The following is a 14744-nucleotide window of genomic DNA, read 5'->3' on the forward strand; positions in this document are numbered from 1 at the left end:
ACAGGGTTTTTGACATGCTCACAATTTGAAGTAATGTTTTTTTACTGAGTTATAAATGTCTTGGGTCATTTGTACATACAGGTTTTCTTTGTCATCCAGGAAATACAGGTGATCTTTGATGACTGCTGGATTGAAACCCTCCTCCACTAGTTGTACTTTACGGTACTTAAAAGTTGCTGTAAGTTCAATGGCACTCTACAAAACAAAATTACATCTCTACTTATCAATGTCAGCATATAATTGTGGGAACTAGATTAGAATTCCTAAATTTAAAGGGAATCATGTTTAAAGAAAATCCATACAGCACAGAAATTGAAGCCTTACTAATAGAGGTCTAAACTATCTGCATTCATCAGATAACTGGACTGTGGAATATGTGGGCCAGTAATTACTCCAAATGTAAGAAGTGCTGTGGCCACAGAAACATTACTGAAAGGCTTACCTTACTATTCTATTTAAATGAGGCAGGAAAACACTAGTTTCCAGCTTTTCATCAGAATCAAGGGTTTTACCAAGAAAATTATTTAATAACGTTCCTGGATCAAAAATCAGCAGAATTTTTCTCAGAAAAGAACAGTAAAGAAAAGCAAGACTCGTTGTACTTTACATGGGATGGCAAGACAAACCACTACCTTAACTGTTCAACTCTTTTGTTTGTGTAACCCAAAAGTTTAAAGATTGATTAAATAATTAGGCATGCTAGTATCTCTTCGTTAGTCCTCTTGAATCATCTCAGTGAATACTCAACCTTTCTCAAAGGAGCAATGTTTATTTTAAATAAATAACTTGAGAAGTACAATGAGAGTGACATTCTTGCAACATTTTCCTAATTCAAGTTAAACTTCAGTTTAGAATTTCGCTATTCACTAGTAAAATAAAAATCTAAAGCCCCTCTTGAAAAAGAAAGACAGCTCTCTTGCAAGCTTTTGTTTGTGTGCGGATCTTTATTTTGCACAGAACAGTCTGTAGAGGGAGCTACACTAAACTGAGAACACAGCTGTGTTACTGTGCTGAAGGAATTCAACAGGAAATGTATTTTCCACCAAGAGATCTTCCTGATTTTGTATGTTAAAATGTGTCAGGTACCCTGTAACTGCTCATGCAACTTGGTTTTTTCAGGCTGAACTGAAACATCTGGGCACAGTTCTACTTTCATATTGGTAAACGACAAGAGCAAGTGAGAGACAAAAGTAACTAGGAAGTCCATAGTCCTCATAGAAAAGAGAAAACGCAGACAGACACACAAAAGCTACTTAGGAACACTGGTTTACCTTAATCCTTATAAAACGAGGTCTTGCATAGTTTGGAAGGTGATTGTTAACATGTCTGTAAGTACTTTCTCCATTAAATTCACAGTTTTCCTTTAGTCGAATACATGCCATTCCTGTTCTGCCTTCATAACCTGAAGCAATAATGACAGCAAATAACTGTAGTTCATATACAAATTTGAACTTCAGGCTAACTTTTTTTTTTTTTCCCTCCTATAAGTGAACCCTTCCTTCTAAGCCACTTTGGAAAACATACTAACATATTTTCCTTTAAACATCTAAGTGATCAGATTTTCTTAAGGCTTCAGCATGCTAGATGCCAAACTCCTTTGAAAGCCTAGCATCAGAATTATAGATAGCAGACATTTTGAAAATCCTTCTTTCAAAAGTCATTTGAAAGACTTTGGAAAATCAGGTCTCAGTACTCTGAAGCAGAAGTCTGCCTGCAGCAGTGTTTAACTTTGTGGTTTCATTTACTTTACAATAAATCATGGTAAATATGCTTGTGCTTGTTGCACTGACAAGCTCATCCATGCAGGAAGAGGACAGAAAGGAATAAGATTCAGTTTACCATTGCTTATTACCATATGTACAATTAATTAAGCACTGCAAAAATCCAAGTACTTAAGACTTTTTACTTTTTAAACTACATACCAGGAGGGCTTCTTCCCTCCCCTTTTGGTGGCTGAGGGATGGGACACCGTTTAAACACAAACTTTTTGGTGTTCCTTCTGTTTTCTGGGATTACAGGTAATGCAAGAAGAAATAGGTAATTCTTACACAAAGTTTTACGTTAGAACCATATGAATGCTTTCACAGAATTGTGTGCAGAAGGAAGTGAAAACAGAAAGTAGCACCTAGTGCTTAAAAGTAGAGCACAATCATAAACTAATTAAAGATGAACTGTTCAGTTTCTTTTGAGTCTTGTTTCTGTTTGCCTTTAACACCATGTATTGATGACAACTGGCATTCCAATTTGTTTATTTAAAAATCTATAGTGTTGAATTAATGAGTTCTCAGGTGATGCATACTATCACCTCCAGCTACATTACTAAGGTACAAATATTTCTGTCATGTAAAACAGACACCCCCCCTCCAATCCATTCAGTTCTTACACATATGTAAGGTGAGAACAAGTTTGAACAATATTTTTTTTTTCCATAAAGTTGTTCCATAATTAGGTATTAACAACTCTTCAATGTGGTTTTACAAGAGCATTGAGAATAAGAGCATATCTTCCTCATCTAGAGTGTAATCTGAGAAATACATAAATAACTCTAGACCATTGACGTTGTTACCTTTCTTTTGAAATGTCTCCTGGGGCAGCTGTGTGCTTATCCCTACCACAAAGCAGCTGAAAACAAGACTGATTTAAAGAGAGAGGCTTTAATTTTAGATCAATAGGTGTAGCAGACACATACATGATTAATAAAAAGTTTATTTATTTGAATTAAATTCACTATTCTAATAGATCATCTTGGTTTATAAACAGCCTTGTTATCCTAGCCTTAGAAACACTGGGCATTTCTATTCTCATGTCTTCCACTTTTAGTAGAGGAAATAGTGAAGATCATAACATTAACAGAATCTCTCACATGTTGAATAAATGGTGGAAGGAAATGGTGGATGTAGGAGGAGTGGCATCTTTAACACACCTTTGAATTCCAAAATACTAAATTGTCATTGATGTGACCCATGTTATGATATCGCATAGTCTGGAAGCCTTTCTGGAAAAGTGTGATACCTTATTAACTTATTTAATTATAGTATAATATAATTGATTACATTATTAACTTAATATTGTTAATGAATTAATAATTAATCTGTTATACCTGTTAATATCTATTTAGTTAATAGGGGTTCCAAAATTCCTCCTCCTCCTTAGACTACTCTAAGGGCATGCAATGTATTATGCCACCTAGTCCAAACCACTTGCGCAAAGCAACACTCAGGATTTCAATCAAATCTAACCTTGTTTGATTTCAGATCCCTACATTACACTGTAAGAGCGGGTTCCATTTTAACTGTCCATCACAACCCAAATGCAGTTAGGAGCAAGATGGGAGTCCTGCAGATCTTGGGTAAGTGAGAAACATGGACAGGAAGGTACCTCCAAAATACAGGAAACAAGAAAGTAGACTAAAGCTATCTGTTCCCTCTTTTGTCTTCCAGTATTTCTGGGAATCTGCCTGTAGCAGCAGTGCTTCTGAAATTAAAAAAAAAAAAAAAAAGCAAAGAAAAAATCTGCCATAAGCACTTAAAAGAATTTATAAAAGTTCAAAGATTTCACAGAGTTCTGAGGAGTAGAAAAAAGGCAGTAAACATGTCAGAACTTCTTGCATTTCTTCAGATTGTTAGAAAGGTGAAAAAGGGAGGAATCAATTTCTTAAGTGACATTCTAGAAACTCAAGTCTATTTTTGTTTGTCCCACTCTACAGTAATTGCAGAGCTATATTCCTGTAAAAGATACAATGTTTATATCCAAGATACTGAATCTCAAATGTTCTTCCTTTCTCCTGTTAGTAGTCTTGTCATACTAGGCTATGATTTTTTAGCTAATTAATATTGCATACATTTAAATGATGGAATGTATCAAATGCAGCTTAGCTTAATTAAAATAAGCTGAAGAATGCCTACCTATACTCTGCAGTTCAGTATATTGGTATTTTGTTAATGTATTAAAAAATTCTTTTGTTGAAATACTTGAAGTATTTCACTCGTACCTGGAACAGATACTCCATATACAATAACTTCTTGAACGCCATCAATCAGTCCTAAAACATCTGCAACTTCCGTTGTAGAAATGTTTTCCCCTTTCCACCTGGAAAATAAGCAATCAATAGTCATGATTTCTATGTCTATTGCGTATAGTGATCTCCAGCGTTTTAATGTCTCACTTTACAATGGGCTGAGCACCGAGCTTGAGATCAGAAAGCACTTTTGCACTAGAACAAGGAGCTTGTTATCAAAAGCAGAGAAAAACATGCCGCAAATTCAGCAACGCATTCCAGATTATTGAGATCTCAGAAGAATTTAACACATTTAGTTTAATCATGCTTAAAATGGCTCTAAACAAACAAAACCCCAAAATATTACTTACCTTAGATCCCATCCTAGGCTCTATTCTTTCTGAGTTTTAGACGTATAGGGAATGTGAAACCACAGTGGTTTTGTTCTATGAATGTGACTGGCTTCTGACTGTTCAAAATAGCATCCATTCATCACCCTAAACTGAACCTGTTGTAGGCTCTGTATGTAACTGTGAACACAATTGATAAAATACAATAGTGGAGGTGACTTGGAGCCCTCTCTTTTTCTGACTGAAGTCAGAGAAATTTCTCTTTGTCAGCCAGTAGGAAATACTGAACATGGATTCAAACCTGAGAATGAGTCAAAATTTTCTCTTGTGACAAGCATTTAAATAAATAAACTAACCGGAACGTGTCTCCTGTTCGATCATGGAAATAAATGAAGTTATCATGGTCAATCACTAAAAGGTCACCGCTATTAAAATATAAATCCCCTTTTTGGAAGACATCTCTTAGTTGCTTCTTCTCTGTTTGCTGTTTTGCTCCTGCATAGCCACTAAATGGTGCATATTGGGTGATTTTGCATATCAGTAGTCCAGGTTTACCTATGAAGAGGAAAAACATTTGTTTAAAAAGCACAGTGTAAATTGCCAAAAAATAACTAATTTTCATTACATCAGTGAAGTTTGCAGATGTTATAGAATTATTTGAGAATTTTGTCATAATCATCATCTTTTAAAATCAGTTGTGGACGTACAGATTGAATTTCACCTTGTCCTCTCAATTCACTAGCCCTCAAAAATGCCAGCAGATAATACAATTTATCACCTGCTTGTATTAATGCAGCAGAAAGGAATCTCTGAGATCTTGTCTGGTAAGTGGAAAATAGTTGCTCAGTTTCTCTAGACAGCTTCATAGACCTCAGTTTAAAACATCTGACTCAATAGGAGTTGTGTCTACAAAGGAAACTTACACATGGCATCAGGCATGTCTCTAGAAGGTGACCATTGGTACGGGCTACTTCCATGTAACTCAGTTGGTGTGGGGCAGCCTTACTCCTCAACCAAAAGATTCAGTTGGATTTAGGAACCAAATATTGGGGTTCAGCTTGCTTACTTTGAATGGAAAATAGACCAAAAGACTGCTTAGTATGTTCTTCAGTCTTTCACGTGCTAGAGCTGGAGTAAGTTTTGAAGAGAGCAGGAACACCTGTATGTTTATGTAAATTGAAACTCAACACCATGTTATATAGAGCTTTGCACAGTTGTTACACACTGGAGTGAATTTTATTTCTATACAAAATAAATTACAGTCTGTCCCCATCAAGCCTGGGATTTTACATTTTTTCATGGGTTTCTCTCTTACTTTACAGGTATTTTCCATGTCTCTGCAGATCAGCAACTTAAACATTGGGTGCATTTATATAAATATGGAATATACGCGTGCACATCCCTCCTCATCCCAACTCAAGAGACTGCATAGAGAGAGTTGGCATAGGAGAGTATGCCTATGGGGCAGACACTTGTAACGTAACTAGTATTTTCCTCAGCAATGAGAATTTAACACAGTTGGCAACCTGTCCACCTGTTCCCTTATGCACAGAGGTGAGCATTTCTGGCCTCACAGTAATGACTACATATGTAACAGAACGCAACAAAATCAAAAAGTACCACAAATGTTTAAACACAGGTTTACCTGTGCCAATGTATAAACCCCTCCTATGAAAACTGATATTAAGATATATTATAAAAAAAAAGTATTTTCATGTGTGCTTTCTCTATTGGCAATGGCAAAAAGTTTCAGCCACTGCTAGAAAACAGAACTGCTTTCTATTCTGCAAATGTTTCTTTAGTGGCATGTTAAGTACAAAGTCTGAGAAGAATTAAATAGTTCCTGCTAAAAGTCAAGATCTGTACTCAAAAATGTTAGCGTGTCCATTATTAAAACTAGACAAGTTGTTAAAATCTATGTATACAGATGCTGCATTCCCCACTGTACTTTACCTTTCTGTTAAGCTGTATTATAATAGTATGTGATCTGTTACATATTTTCTAACTTGTATTTAAAAACCTGGCTTACTCAATGGCAGTTCTTAGCATCTTTCCGGATAGAAGTGATGCGGAGATGTAATTTTAAAAAGTAAATATCTTTCTGAAATTTTTTAAAGGAGTTTTTACCTTTGGGAACTCTTATGCAGTATCCATTTTCATCTCGGACTGGTTCATCTTTCTCTACGTCGTATTTAATCAGTTCATAGTGTAAGATTTTCTAGTGAAAATTTGCAAAATGTATACACACATGAATATTCAATCTTTGAAAAATATTTTCAGAATTATACTATATAGTCAGCTTTCATATTTAACAGGAGCCAAATTCATCACACTTCAACTCGATGTGTTGAGTCTAAATGTTCTTTTGCCTGAATTAGTGAGAGATATCTATGATATCTAGCATAGGCAGCTATAAACTGTACTTGGGGAGAATCTTCTCCCTAAACAAATTTATAACTGAGCCTTGGGTTCTTCCCAACTTGTCATACAAGTGGTCTGGTATATGCCCTGGGCAATACACCAAACTTCACCAAGGACAACATGCCAGGTTTTGTTGTTATTCTTACCTTCTGCAGGCAGTTTACTCTTCCCACTGCACCAATTTTTCCAGTGTAATTAACAAAAGAAATGTTTCCTTCAGTTGATGCATAAAACTCCAAAATATTAATATTTCCAAATCTTTGGATAAATTCCCTCCAAACATCAGCCCTTAGTCCATTTCCTATGGCAAGTCTGACTTTGTGATCCTGATCATTGTTTCTCTAGAAACAAGAAACAGTCATGAATTCACATTTCTGCTGAGTGAAAGCAGAATTTCTACTTCTGGAAAACTCTGAAGGAAACTTTAGTCTAAAAGTATTGAGCATATTCTGAAGCAAAATGTGTGCAAACATCATTACAGTTAAGCTCAAGATTTTGATGTGGGAAAGGAAATTACTGGTCAAGTTAAGCTATATATCTAACTGTAGTTAGTAGTTAACTTGATTTGGATGAAGACAGGAATGAATAATTCTATGCAGAAGGTCAGAATGAAACTCAGGCACCATGTTAAACTATTTTATTTATAAGCCTTGTAGTGACTATCTGCAGAAGAGTGTAATTTACTCTGAATTCAGCAAAACGTTTGCAGGATTTCAAATGGTGTTTGGGTGGAAAGGAAATCCCTTTTGCCAGTGTACATGCAAGATTGAGCCTGCTAAAAAAAATCTATTACCACACTTCAAATCACTTTTAGGAGTGCTATTAGATCTTTCTGTTTACACAGTAAAGTGATAAATGCATAGTGAGGATGGCAGTCCATTTATGCCTTCTCTTAGATGTTTATATTTATCCTCAACAATAGGAAGTACTGAACTGGGTCAGCCACTTGTAATTCATAAACATATCTAACACGCTAATGAGTAACAATAGCCTGAGAGAATTTTAGCAAAATATGGAAAGGCTCTTTTGTCCCATTTCCTGCCTTTTTCCCCACCTGTTTTTTTTTTATTACATGATTTAATAGTATTTTAAGGCACGAAGAGCCTTTTTAAATATATACTGGCTTCTTAACTTGGAATACTTTGTTGAAAGAATAAGACTGTTCTATCAGCAACAGACTGGATTGTGTATTTGTGCAGAATAAGTGTGTTGGCTCTATGTCTTTCAGGAAATACAGTGCAGAGGGCAATGCAGTAGATAGTAGAAGATGAGCACGGAACACTGGAATTGCAAAATGCTCTTTCAAGGAGCAATTCAAGAGAGAGATCTGGCCATTAAGACAAACATGGATTGGTCCTGCAGTGTCATATTCCCAGAAAAGACAAAAAAATGCCACAATAAAATGGCTACAATATTTAAATATTGTAAAACTTTAATTTTATTTTGGACTTCAGTTGTATCACTTCTGGATTATTATTGCTTTTCTGCAGAATAGTCTAGAAATGGGTGTTTAAATTTAATCTAAAGAAGAAATACATTAATATATAGTCCTCTCTCTGATATTGAGAGATCTGCCATTAACATGTTAGCACAGAACCAAGCTTAAAGTAGAGCAATGAAATCTGCTGAAATTCTGCATAGTGTCTAAATGACTTGCTATTCACTTTTTAAAAAATCTTTGTTTGTTGTAGATGATGCTCTACAACACAACACCGTACACAATACCTTACTCTCTCATGAGGGAGACTCCAGTTGATTGGGCATTTATACATCTGAGCTTAAATATTTTATTTTTAAATTATTCACTGGGGACAGGATGTTGCTAGGATCCACATTGTCCCTCATCTTTTTTTGTTCTTAAGTCTGCATTTTCAATCTTTCTTCCCCATTTGCTTAGTCAGATAAAGAAAATTTGTTATTTAGCAATTAGTCACAGTTAATAAAAGGAGGAAAGAAGGACTTAACAATTCACCCTTAAGGTGATTTCTATAATATTTAGACTGTACATTTGTTCTGAAATGACTACGTAAGTTAGCTGGAAATACAATTAGAAAGAAAACTATGACACATACTGAGTTTTTTTCTTCTGTGGAAACGTAAAGGAAAAAAAGTGATAGCATAGATAAAAGTCACTAGCACAATAAGGAAGTTCAACAGTTAAATGGGATTAGTTAGGACAGATGACACCCTACATCAATGTGGATCTTGCTTATACTGTGAGTTTCTCATGGAAAAGACTGTCTCTCTGTTACATCTGCAATAACAGGCCAAGCCCTCTTGGCACTGTGACGGTTTAAGTAGTAATATCCATTCTGTCAAGTTCTTGCATTCTTAAAACGTTAATCCCATCTTTCTGGGAGACTTGTGCACTCAAAGTAGCATGCATGTGATTACACAGGATCAGATATTAAGCTTATAAACCTTGCTTATGTAAAGGCGTTTTCTCCACTGGTATTGAATTCTACATACTGACTAAACAAAAATTGTTATATTAAACAATTGAAGCTAAGCTACCCGTGTCTATCTTAAAATCTGACCTTTGTAGATAAGCAGCCACCAATAATCCGTAAGACAGCCTCAAATACTACTCAACTGTATCATTCCGTGGGCTTCAAGTTCAGCCATTCATGTTCTTTTTGATTAATAGGTTACTTTAATGGTTAAGCTAAATGTCTCTGTGTGGCTAACATTACCAAACTCACCCCATTTGGAAACTGATTTATACTTGCCTGGCAACTGTACACAGCTTTGAGATACTGGTTGAATTTGAGAATTTACAGAGTATGCCCTATGACTGTTACATTTGTGTGCGCATACATACTATCAAGAAACACAACTCTATCAAAAATGAGTATATTAGCTCATTCTTTAAGTTTGCTTTTCTAAAAAACATTCTGTATGAAAGCAGATAATCTAGTTTTTTACTTTTTCCCCTATTTTATTTATACCAGTTGAGTATTGGCTAATTATGAATACTTTGCTAATTGGGATTTTCCACGAACTGCAGGACTGACATAAAACATATAGTTAAGGGTGGTGATAAGTTATAAGTGTCCAGTTTCTTTAACTCAGTTTAAATCTTCTCCAGCCACGCTTTTAGATTAAAACTAGTGGCCCAATCCAGAGGCTAAGTCTTCTGATTATTATAATACTTTATTTTATTAACTGCTTATTTTGGGCTAACAACTCATGAAGAAATAATACAAAGCATAGCAGAATCTTGCTTAGATACCTAATTCCTGAGGAATCCTACTGACTTCCAGTGAAGTTATTTTATATCTCTGTAACTGACATCAGAATGAAACCTCTGTATATTTGATATTTTGTACACATACATAAATTACAAAGAAGCTGTGGACCTGATTCTCTATTCTGGCTTATGATTATCAAATGGTGCTAGGAAGACTGACTGATACCTACCACCTTTGTTCTTACTAAATTCTAACTGCAGTTCACTAGGCCTACCTCTGTGAAAGTTATTTTATGCAAACACATTTTTAAAATTAAGGATTAACTAATATGATTGCAGGGATCTCAGCAGGAAAAGTGCCTATGAATAGGTACCCTGTGAAGACAGTATGTTAAGTACATCTTCAGAGGGGGCACTCTTTAAATAATCATATTAACACTTTCAGCTGGAGATCACCTGACTGTTTTGTGTTAGAACATCTTAGCTACAAAACCCCCAAAACTCACATTGCCCAAAACACAGGTCCACTGGTTCCTAGAGAACTGCTCATTTTTGGTTTGCAGCTGGAGTGCTCATACAAGGTAAGTGTTTACTCTGTCCATTTTAACAGAATGTCAATTAATGGATTGCCATTGTTCCACTATTCAAAAGAATGATTAATTCAAGCCAAAAGCTCCTTTTTTTTTCCCCTTGAAAAAAGTTAACGTTAGCATGCAATGAGATTACAGACCTCATTAGGGAAGGTTTTTGTTGGACTTTTTTTCCCCCTTCCTTCATGGTTAGATTTTTAAGCATAATGTAACAAATATACCCAGTAATTTAATTACCCAAAAAAGGCAGGCAGTTAATGTTACCTGTGGCACACTACATAGATACCGAAGCACTTCCCCAATATACTGTATCACTGTTACGTTATATTGTCTGCAATCATCCCAGAACTGGCTTGCTGAAAATCTGGCACGCAAAACAATAGTTGCACCTGTGTAGAATGAAGTAAAATAAATAAAACAGAAGGAACAATTCTTATTATATCATAAGACCATATAGAATTTCCTAGCACAACACTGTAGAAAACTTGTAGAATTAGGGCTATATAGCTTTTGGAATTACGGTTCCTAAAATGTATTGAAATACAATCCATGCTGAGTAATTGGTTTAACCTCTGTTTCTGTTCGTCAGAAGTTAAAGGCTATTATTGTAGATGAAACTCTGTACTAATTTGCCCTAAAACCGTGCAAAGAGCTGTCATGTAAGATAGGATATACCCTGTTTGTCCAGGTGATAAAATAAAATTTGTACAAGATGAAGATCTGTGCAGGTCATATGAAAACGACAGAGAAATGAGAATGTCTCTTGACTTTTGGAATTTCTGGTAACAGACACATACATAACCAAGTATTTCATCTCAAAGTTTGGTAGCTAGGGAAAGGCTTACTGTATCTGTGATCATATCTGTGCATGAATTCTGCACAGTAACACGTTCATTCATACTACTCAAGTGCATGGTACCTTTCATGATACATCCATGGACTCCAATGAGGAGGGCAGAGCTATGATAGAGTGGTAGAGCAGTATACACAGTATCTTCCGAGGTAACATTGCCAGCATCAAACAAACCACAAGCTAGTATTATGCGTTCATGGTTAATCACTGCAGCTTTGGGAAGACCTGTTTAAAATCAAGCAAAAAGGTGCATAACTTCACTTGAACAATAAACATAGTAAGACTAGTCGGTTTCACAAGGGCTTAAGAAAAGATTTTCTCTCATTCGCTGATGCGAGTGATAGTTCCAGAGTTCAGGGAGGTATGCAGCTCATGTCTATGCAACACATTGGCATTTAGCCTTAGGGAGGATATATCTTCCCACATGTAACTTTTAGGTGATTACCCCCCGTTAAGTGCCAAAATTCCCAATACTATGGTACCTAGGAATAGCAAGTACCTAGAGAATGAGGAATTGGGATTTGGAGAATCTAGCATGCTGATCAAAGGGAATGGAAATGCTAAAACAGAGGTTAATCTCAGATCTTGCATCTCTCCTGGAATTAGGTATCTCCTTGCAGCTCCGAACCATCCTAGATGAAACTGGAATTCATACTACAATATCTCTTCTTGGTTTCCCATCAGATACAGTGGAACTGATTACTTGCTGAAACAGGTGCTAGAAGACAAAACGATGGTAGTGCTTGCCTATTCTGTAAGAACAGAGATGTTAGAGCCCTTAACAAGGATGAAGGACACCCAAGTTATTTGCCTTCTGTAGCCCAAACAGGATTGAAATTTGTACTTGCTTCCTTCCAGGGGAGTTCCTGCCCTAAGAGGCTCAAAAACTGTGGTAGTATGGAGGCATACCCTGCTCTTCCTAATGAAGCTATAGGTTTGAGTGCCTTCAATCATTGTCTTCATCTTCATCCTTGTCACCCAGTTTCTGCTGTGGCTAAGTGCTCTTGAGGCTAGATGCCTTTATGTAGAGCAAGTTGCAGCTCCAATACCAGCTGCAGTTTTGCACAGTGGCCATGACTTACTGTATTTTGTGCTGCCCTCACTATTTTTGGTACTCTGACACCCAAAAACTTAATGGCCAGCATTTAGAGTTCATGATCCAAAGATACTGAGTGTAAGGTAGGTGCCAAGACACATACCTAGGCCAGCAGTGTCTCCAGGGGTAAGAGAGAGCAGATGTCTAGTGACATTACCGGCATAAAACTTGTATGTTTAATTGGCTTTTACTTCAGTCCCTCCCCGCTGATTTAGTGCTTAGAGTCAGCCTATATTCTACATGCTTTTTGGTTTTAGATACAGATATCAAATTTTCAGTTTCCTGAGGGGGAATGTATGAGGGTAGGAATTAATGCAAAATAACAGATTATCTTTCCTTACTAAAATATCACAAACGTTGGGAGGAACATTCACATTCTGTAATGTGAATTTACATTACCTGTAGTACCAGAAGTATAAATGTACATGGCAGGAGTTTTAAAGGTGATATCTGATCTCCAAGACAATGGAGTAGGCTCATCAGAAGCAGCATCTACTTTATCAAGAAAGCTCTCAACTCCTTCTGTAGCAGATGTCTTGCTTAAATAATAAACTTTAACATTTTCTTTCTTCAAGAATGGCAGTATTTCTTCAACAGATTGCTTCAGTTCTTAAAGAGGAGAGAAAAAAGTATTATAAGAAAATTCTGTATTACTCTGTGAACTATACTATCGGTGTATCAACTTTGGCTCAGCAGCTTTCACGTTTAGCTGCTGTCAGAGAAATTCATGTTCAAGTCACTTCAGGATCCAGCAGAAAGGACTGAAGAGGAACAGTGTCTCCCCACAAAACTGGGAGTGATTTGATTTGATCCGATTTTCTGCAGCAGGAACAGAATTGCAGAAGAGCAATCCAAGCACATTTCCCCTTGCCTGCAGACCCTGCGGGACTCTGAGAGAGCGTACATGTGGCATCACCAGCTCCACATTGCTACCTTCCCTCTCCACCGTGGGGAAATGCTTCACCTGGCAAGTGCCCACACAAAGTTAGGTGCTGCTTACATCACCACCATGTTTTATGCATAAACGTGAACCTTATCTTTCTCAAGTCCCAACACAAATGGAAGAAACACTGAAAAGCAGAATGAAGTGTGACTTACTGAGCAAGTAGTGGTACTACTGAAGCCTGGACTCCTAGATAGCTGTGTTCTGTCTCTCCCTATGCACATCTCCTACATGTGTCTTGATTAATCCCCTTTCTCCTCATATTCCCTCTGGTGTCTCCAACCAACAAGAGTGCATGATTTCATTTATGTGCAATGCATAGGCTAACTCCCTGCATGATCAAGTCCTGTCTGCCTTTCTCTTATTGAAGTAGTTATGCAGGTCTCTCTCCTCTACCCACTGTCAGTTTCAACCAAGTTGGAAAGAATGTAGTCGTCCCTGTGGCTTTTATTCCCTTAAGGAGCTGGACAATGGGATGAAATGAAGGTGACCAGACGGCTGGTGCAATTGTATATATGTGTGTCTTTAGGGATCCAGACTAAAAGCCTTCCAACTCACAGGCACTTTTACTTGAATAGGTAGTCCACAAGGTTTAAAACAAATCCTCAACACTGAAACATCATAATATAAAACTTTCCATAACATGTAATTTATTTTTTACCACTTCTACTTTATTTCAAAGCAAAGAATAAATTAAATATTATTCAATAGATAAATCTCTGAGGCAATTTGATACTGAAACCTAAATCTGTTATTGGAAGTTATATCTCCACACTAATCGACTAGATAAAGCTAAGATCCACATCAAAAGTTTGTCTCAATTGCACAAAAGCAATAACTTTAATAAAAGTGTTACCTTTTCAAGTCTGGCAGACTCTGCTATTTCCCATCAAACAGTTCTGTGCTTCTGCTGCAACTGTGGTCCAAAAAGCATCCTGGGATTACCGCAGGTGCCCTTTAACCACCAAGCTACTCATGAAAATCTAATGAAGGCTTCTTTTAGTGAACAGGTAAGGAAGCCTCAAAATACTAGCACAGCCTAGTCTGTCTTCCTCCATTCCACCTATGCTCTCCGGCACTGCACAGGTGCTGGACGGTGCAAAGAGTAAAAGCTGGCTGGGAGGAGAGTTCCGCTCTCTCTGCCCGCCACCTGCCACCTCGGCGGGCAACCGACAAGCCCCCCGCGGCTCGGCTCGGCTCGGCTCGGCTCCCCCCCGGCCGGGGCCGCGGCATTCCTCACCTGGGGCCGCCAGCAGCACGCTGGCCGCGCTGCTCTGGAAGCAGCGCAGCAAGGACGCGGCCCT

General features: G+C 37.2%; 1 protein-coding gene across 1 annotated transcript in view; it reads right to left on the reverse strand.

Annotated features, from left to right (window-relative positions):
- Positions 1 to 14: 14 nt before the first annotated feature.
- Positions 15 to 14744, reverse strand: part of SLC27A2 (solute carrier family 27 (fatty acid transporter), member 2) — a 15198-nt gene continuing 468 nt past the window's right edge. Inside the window, exons 2-11 of the mRNA XM_010572283.1 lie at positions 14681 to 14742; positions 12897 to 13106; positions 11468 to 11626; positions 10813 to 10937; positions 6915 to 7109; positions 6475 to 6565; positions 4704 to 4902; positions 3992 to 4089; positions 1272 to 1402; positions 15 to 195 (exon numbers count right to left, since the gene is read on the reverse strand). Coding sequence (XP_010570585.1) covers positions 19 to 195; positions 1272 to 1402; positions 3992 to 4089; positions 4704 to 4902; positions 6475 to 6565; positions 6915 to 7109; positions 10813 to 10937; positions 11468 to 11626; positions 12897 to 13106; positions 14681 to 14742 — 1447 coding nt within the window. The 3' untranslated portion in view covers positions 15 to 18. The remainder of the gene's footprint in view (positions 196 to 1271; positions 1403 to 3991; positions 4090 to 4703; positions 4903 to 6474; positions 6566 to 6914; positions 7110 to 10812; positions 10938 to 11467; positions 11627 to 12896; positions 13107 to 14680; positions 14743 to 14744) is intronic.

The sequence above is a fragment of the Haliaeetus leucocephalus genome, unplaced genomic scaffold (genome assembly GCF_000737465.1).
Source record: "Haliaeetus leucocephalus isolate CR32 unplaced genomic scaffold, Haliaeetus_leucocephalus-4.0 Scaffold339, whole genome shotgun sequence".
Taxonomy (NCBI): Eukaryota; Metazoa; Chordata; class Aves; order Accipitriformes; family Accipitridae; genus Haliaeetus; species Haliaeetus leucocephalus.